General features: G+C 50.8%; 1 protein-coding gene across 1 annotated transcript; it reads left to right on the forward strand.

Annotated features, from left to right (window-relative positions):
- Nucleotides 1-3,592: 3,592 nt before the first annotated feature.
- On the forward strand, nt 3,593-6,089 carry EI90DRAFT_3124688 (uncharacterized protein; the record flags this gene model as incomplete). Its single annotated transcript, XM_039063745.1, has 3 exons — nt 3,593-4,087; nt 5,429-5,791; nt 5,853-6,089. 3 exons carry the CDS (start codon nt 3,593-3,595, stop codon nt 6,087-6,089), a joined length of 1,095 nt encoding a protein of 364 aa, XP_038915383.1.
- Between the last annotated feature and the right edge of the window lie 1,317 nt (nt 6,090-7,406).

Below are 7,406 nucleotides of genomic sequence, written 5' to 3' on the forward strand. Positions count from 1 at the left end.
ATTTCCCCAAGGCGTCTTTTCTTGGTGCTTCCACCAAGGCTTCGGCGACTTTTTCGTCTGCTGTGTTTTCTAACTGGTGTGCTACAGCCAGTTTGATTTTGTAATTTATGTCGTCGTGATCGACGACTGACATTGGGCCCATCCTTATGGTCCCAATGTTGACTTCCTCACCCTCTGAGTCAGGTGAGTATTGAGGTCCTTCGTATGGGTCCTCTACTTTGAAGCTTGATGCTTCGGAGTTACCAGAGTTGTTCTCTGGTTTCTCATCTGATGAGTCTTTCGACTCTTCTTCCATTGTGATTGCAATCTCCATGGCGGCTATGTGCCTTGGTTTTTCATCACTTGTTATATTGTGTCTTGGGCAATCTTTCGTTTGCCCTATTTTGCCACATTTGCCGCAAATTGGAACTGACTTTTGGTCAGTTTTCCTCAAGTTTTTCGGGGATGTATCCTCTTTCCATCTGGGTTTCAGCTCTTCAGCCTTCTTTCCTGATGGGAGGGCTCTACCGCGGCTCATGGTTGCCATGGTAGTTGTTCGGGTATAGTATCCTGATTTGTAGGCTGAAGACATTTTCAGCCTGTCGATTATCTCGTCTACATGAGATATTGCTTTTAACATCTCCTCATTTGAGGAGAAGTCTGCTCTGATTCTATCATGAGCAATCATTTCCCTCTTCCATTCGAGGGGAATGTAGTTTAGGAACCTGGCATTGAAGGATGCCTGGTCTGGCGGCGTCACCATCTGGGATGCTGCTTTGGACAGTTCTAGGTAGAACTGTTTTAGGCCTTTCTCCGCTTCGTATTTGACATTGGAGTACTTCTTTGTCGCGTTCAATGCGGCAGAGGCTTTAATGAAAGTTCTCATCAAAATGTTGAGAACTTCGAGGAACATGCCCTCATCTCCTCTGAGGAGAGTTTCGTCTTGGAGTCTTATTCCGAGGTCGAACGCAGGCCCCCCTAATCCATGAATCAAGCAGTCCAGATGGACTTCGTTGAATTGGGGACCTTTGCATCCAAGTGAGGAATCCTAGTAGTTCTGTGAACCACTGCCAGAACGATTCCATGTCATTCTCCCCTGACCATTTCTTGTCAGGGAATGCTGGCCCATTTTTTAGGGCTTTAGGCTTCACTCCTTCTGGGTAAGGAGTGAGTATTCTCACTTCGGCCATTCTTATGGCCTTTTTGTACCATTTCTCCAGGTACTCCTCTTGCTCCCCTGCCTTTGCGGGGTCACTATCCAATGGAGATCTCTCCTTTGGGGGGGTTTTTGGTGGGGGAAATCTTCCTCGCAGCGTTTCTTTGGTTTCAGGCGAGTTCGCCTGAAGTTGTATTTGGATTCTCTCATTGTTTTGAGAGAGTGTGTTTGAGTTACCTCTCTGTTCAAGAGGTCCATCGTAAGTGGACGTTTGGCCGAACCTTTGGTACGTTGTAACGGGTCTATCAATCTAGACTCGTGGCTCAGGTCTAGGGGGGGGTAGGTATCTCTCTTTCTCTCAGGTAGGTGTGGGTCCTGCGAGTACGGTGCTGATACTCTCTGTCTAACCTCTAACTAACTGTCTGTACAGTTGTCATGGAAGAGTCCGATACAAATATAAAAGGAAAGTCACATGCATGAATGAATGAAAATAGTAAAGAAAATAAAGAAAATGTCATATCTCCTCAACTACTCCACCAAATCCGACGATCTTGGGCTCGTCAGAACCACCCCCACAGTCTCTACAACTCCTACTATTACCACGACTCACCAATCCTAGTCCCTGATGCAGTAAGGGGTGAAATGTGTGATAAGGGTTGGTTTGACCTGCACGGACTTGTCCCCACAACAACGTGCCAATTCTCTTCCTAATCTCTGAACGATGCCTTCTTTCGGCATCGTCTTCTCCTATCCTTGGGAGAAGGATCTCCTTAGCGTCTCTGTCGAGTCGCTGATGATACTCCAGTGTGCTTTCACTGGTGGTTCTTTTCGTGAATTTTTCACGAGTTCTATTTATGTCCTGGACCGTGGTCCAGGGGTGTTTATTTGTTTCCTCACTTTTTTGTGAGAAGTTTATTTCCTTCAGCAAGTCCGTCTGTTCGCTGATTTTTTCAGTCAACGCATCGATTGCATTGGCCATTCTTTCTAGAGTTATCTCTAGACGAGCCGTACTATTGTGGTTCGTTTCCTCGGTCTTTTTTTGGATCGAGTTTATCGCTTTTATTATGCGCGATTCCTGGTTTTCCAGGAGGAAGTTTGGTTGGGCAAGCAGTGACTCTCCCCAGTTGACATTACTGCTTCTGGGGGTTCCAGAAGGGGTTCTTGGAGTGAATGCTCCACGCTCGCTTTGTTTAGGTGAGGCCATTGTGGAGGGTGCTTCCCTTTCATAGAGGGGTCTGTTCGCTGGTTTTTCCTTACTTTTCTGTAAGGCTTCCTCAGCGAACTCCCTCATTTCAGTTCGCCTCCTCTTCATTATCTCGGAGACCTCCTCTGAGGTTGGCGACCTTGCCTTGTCTGGCATGGCATGTGGGAGTGTGAACAGTGGAAGTTCTTTTGGAGCTTCCACGCTCTGGGAGATCCTGCTCTCAGGGCGTATCTTCGTGCCTTCTCGGGCTTTCAGCCTGAGAAGAAGTTGGTCTTCGCTTTCCGTCCTCCATTTGGACGGAACCTGAAACAAGTCCAGTAGTTTTTCAGATAGCCGACGTGGGGGCTCTTCCCTTTGTTTCCCTTTGTCTGCCTTTGGGGCTTGACTTGGGGACATGAGGGGGACTCCAGGGGATAGTTGGGCCCTGGAGTTTCCTGCGATTCTATCCGATCAGCTTTTTGGGCTGATCGTTCGGCACTTACGCATTTATCGCGCAAGTCAATCACCTTGTGAGGAGGTGAGGGATCTTCCCCAGCTTGGGTTAGATCGGTATGTCGTGGAGTTCTAGGGGTATTAGGCCCCACACTTACTCCACGTAAGTTTCTAAAACCTTCAGGGGCCAGCCTTGAGGTGGTTGCTACTGCCGGATCATGTTGATCGTCGTCGTCGTCTGACAACAGCTTTTGGTTTGAATATCCCATGATGGGAGATTGCAGTTTCTTAATAAACCGCTCGTTTCTTTTTAGTGTCGCTGCAGATGTGACCTTGCCCTTGCGGGCATGTTTAGGCGCCATAGGCGCTACCAAGTCAGATGTTAAGAATGGATAGTTTTTTGTGGGTTGTGTTGTAAAACACACCTCATACACTTAAAAAAGTGTGAGGTCTCTGGGGTAGCTCAGCACACAGAGCCGTAAGTGATACAAATGTGTGTATTTTACGGTAGTGTGTAAGCAGTTACCCGGAGGTTCCCGCTTACCCACATGACTATATGTATCTAATTACATGTGGCTTGGGGTTCGGGGCTATTGCCCTGACACTGAGCTGAAGCAGAACTGAAGAAGGAGCCTTCTTCTCATTACTGCTTCAGCCTAAGAAGCCAGCAAGCCTGAGTGAGGGCCACCCACCATACATTCCTGTTACTCTGCTGCCGCCTGGGCCACTAGCGCCAGGGGCTACACCACTACCCCCACCTCTCCTGCACCATCCCTGACAGCAGAAGAGGGCTTCAACCTAGTCTCCCCACCTCCTCCAGCATGGTGACCAAGGAGCAGTACCAGGACCTGCTGACCAGGTTCCAGGAACTGCAAGCCATCCTTGAGAGCAAAATCCAAAACCCACCACCTGCACCCACACCCGCGCCCACACCCACACCCAAACCCAAACCCAAAGCACCCAAGGTCACCCCACCCACTGCCTTTGCTGGTGCAAGCAAGGAATGCGGGATCTACTTCCATGTCCGCACAGCAGAGTTCCCTGACACTCTGTCCCAGATCCTCTTCGTCTTATCGTACATGAAAGGAGGAGCCATGGGAGCATGGGTGACACAGCACATGATCATGCTGCTGATGGTGGGATCCCCTGCAATCACTATGGATGAATTCATGGCAGAGCTCAATGCCATGTTCCAAGACCCCAACCGCGAAGCCACCACCCAACACAAGCTCGTCACCTTGCAGCAAGGTAATGACTCCATGGATAGGATCATCCAGGAGTTTGAGATCCATGGCCCCCCCTCACAGCTAGGTGATGTAGGACTGATAGACTGCTTTGAGCAAGTGATCAATGTGCAGCTCCATGAGAACATCTATCGCCTGCGTCCCATGCCAAGGACTTGGGCAGAATGGAAACGAGAAGCCACCCTCCTTGACAACCAGTGGCAGTGCTTCCAGGCGACACAACCCCAGCTCCCCTTTAAACTGCCCCTTCCCCCCACGAGCCCACCACCATCAACCCCCCAGCCCTTCACATGCCTGCCACCTGGACCCCTGCCATGCTGCCCCGACCCCACAGCCATGGCCCCATGCCCCCAGCCCCACTCCCTCAGCCAATGGACCTCGACCGTTCAAGGGCAGATCAGTGATGAGAGGGGCTGAGAAGCCAGCTGATGGGGACACCTGAGAGGGATGAAGAGGGAGAGGAAGCAGACCCCCCGGAGGATTTTCAGGAAGGCAACCAGTGAGGGATGTGTCCCAGCTGCCTACGAGCAATAGTACCCAGTGTAAATACCGAGATATGTGCAAGTCCACACCATCGTCCAAATTCCACCAGGTAATTGCTAAGAAACAGAGGAAAACCGCATCCTCAACCAGGAAAGGCACAAGAGCTGCTGGCCCACCACCTGAGGTGGCTGTCTCCCCACCCGCCATCTACATGCTCACCAAACAGTCCCCCTGCTCCCTCAACATGAAAGTAAAGGTGACTGCTGTAGGAGGGCACAGCAAGTACTATACAAACAAGGCCAGAAACATGTTTTTCGAGGCTCCAACAAGCACACTCAAGTCTCCAACACAGTCCCAATGCCCACGACACGTTCCCACATTTTTTCCTATTTTTTTCATGCCTTTTTCTCAAGACTCATATTGCCACTTCCCCAAAATCCATGGTTATCTACCATTTTCCCCATATCTCCCCCAAATCTCTACCAATTCACACGATTTTGAGCTCGATGGACTGCGACGGATTAGGAGAAGAGGATGAAATGACGGGACGGGAGTTAGGACGACGGATACGCGGTGGAGAAGCGAGATTAATGGTTGATATTGACCTTATGGGCCTCAATTATTGATTTTATTGTTACCTTGTGGACATTTTTTTGCCTTATTGTTTCTTAGCCGAGCTCTTAACATTCTTCCTGTTTCCATTGTCACCATCCATCGGCTATTTCCCTTGTTTTTTGTTCTGATTTCTCTTTTTTTCTATATATACACCCAGTTTGCATTGTACTTACAGTTGTTGGACCCCTCTTCTGTGCTACAAAGAATGTGGTGTTGAGCGATCCCTCCATACATTAAAGAAGCCTCCTGACGACTGTCCAAAGAAGGACCAGGAGTGAGTACTGATTTAGTGAGATTTATTTGATTGTTTTCTAGCACCTGGACCACAGCACAGTATCGGCACTGTTGCCACTATCCTTTCTTTCTCCCTCATTCCGACCTGATCCAGATGCTACCCCCAGGTCCCTATTATATGTCTGGGCAGCTCTCGTGCCTGGTTACACCGCATTACCATCCCTCACTGCGGTCACCATTTCAGCACTGTTAGACTCTGGTGTGACTGGGAACTTCATAAGCCCAGACTTCATCCAGAAACACAGGCTTGAGACAACCCCACTCCCCCAGCCCATCCCAGTGTGCAATGTAGATGGAACACCAAACAAGAATGGGGCCATCACTGAAGAGCTGGAAGCCCTGTTGACATTTGGCCAACACACAGAGTGGGCCCGCTTTGCTGTGGTGAACCTAGGGCAGCAGTCCCTTATCATCGGGCATTTGTGGCTGCTACACCATAACCCAGAGGTCAACTGGGCATGGCAGAAGGTCATCATGTCTCGTTGCCCCTCCTCCTGCTGGTCGCTGCAAGCAACCCCCAAGCAGACCCCTGAAGTGGAGCCTGGGGATGGGATCTACATGCCATAATCCTGCCACAGTGGGGACACGACCTGAGGGTGACAACCACGCCATCCCAACACCTAGCAGAGGAAGCCCAAGACATGGAGGTGAAACTGCTGATGCTGGAAGAGCTGGTGCCTGAGCACTACAGAGACTTCCTGTTAGAACTGGGCAAGGGTGGATGATTCCGGAGGGGAACTGGAGACTTAGCAAGGAGGGACCTTGGCCTCAGCGACTCAAGCAGAGCGCTGTGCCATTGCTGTTTGTCCTTTTGGTCCTTAATTTCATAGGCGGTGAGCAGGAAGTCTCTAGGGGACATTTCAGGTCGATTTTAGACTAAAGGCCTAAAATGAGTATGTACAAGCACCGATATATATAATGGAGAGGGCGAAAGCACAAGGAAACAAAGGGGGTCCAAATCGGAATGAAGGCATCCGAATGGGAACAAAGGGATGACAGAAGCGGAGTGGTACCGAAGGTCATAGGGCAGAACCTGTGGTACATCCGAAAGGAGGTAAGGAGGGCGAAGCCCAGAGGGGCAGGAGGATGAGGGGGAGTGGGGATGATGACTAACTGGCTAGAATGGGAAGAAGCAGCAGTCCAAATAGGGATGAGGGGAAAACGCGAAAGATACATTACAAGCAGCAAAAGTGCCAAAGATGATTTGTGGAGCTCGGAGGTTGTGGAGCTTATGGAGGTTACGGAGGCGGGGTTGAAAGTCCGAGGAATATTGGCAATGGTGTTTATGTAGTATGAGGTCACCAATGCAATGGACTAAAGCTGAGGTGGTGTTAGATACTGATCCAGGGTCGGGCACCGAAGGTCGCCGATGCGGACCTGCTAAGGGCCGCGATGGCCGCGATGCCTCAGACAAGGCCCGAGGGTAGGGCATTCGGCCTCAGCAACTCTAAAGGGAGTGCTGTGCCCCCTAGTTGTCTCTTGGCCCTCATTTCGAACTTACTGGGGCTGCCTTGTTGGGGTCAGGGCTTGGGGTCGTGGTCAAGTCGATATTAGAGCTAAGGTACTATAATGTAGTATACAGGATATATATATGAAGGTGAAATGAATAGAAGCGGACCCGGGCCGAAGGCCGAAGGGTCCGGAAGCAAATAGGAACAAAGAGCGGGGTTGGCCGCACAGCGGCCGGCAATGACCGAGGGTCAAAACAAACAATAACAGATAAATAAACGAAGGGGTGTAGGGCCGCGATAGCGGCGATGGTATCATAGCGGAGTAGGCGATGTCGCGGAGTCACGCTAGGTCGGTACCAGAGGCGGACTCGGGGCAGGGAGGTCGGTGTGGCTGTGGGGGAGTCGGCCAGGTGCAGGGGAGCCTAGGGGCAAGCGGGGAAGTGAGCAGGGGGTCCTCAGGGAGGATAGGGCTGAGGTCGGGGCTTGCGCTCACGCTCGCATAGCGGTAACGGGCTCGGGCGGCATCGGGACGGGCGGCTAACGGGCCG

The sequence above is a fragment of the Cantharellus anzutake genome (assembly GCF_015039405.1).
Source record: "Cantharellus anzutake strain C23 chromosome Unknown EI90scaffold_28, whole genome shotgun sequence".
Taxonomy (NCBI): domain Eukaryota; kingdom Fungi; phylum Basidiomycota; class Agaricomycetes; order Cantharellales; family Hydnaceae; genus Cantharellus; species Cantharellus anzutake.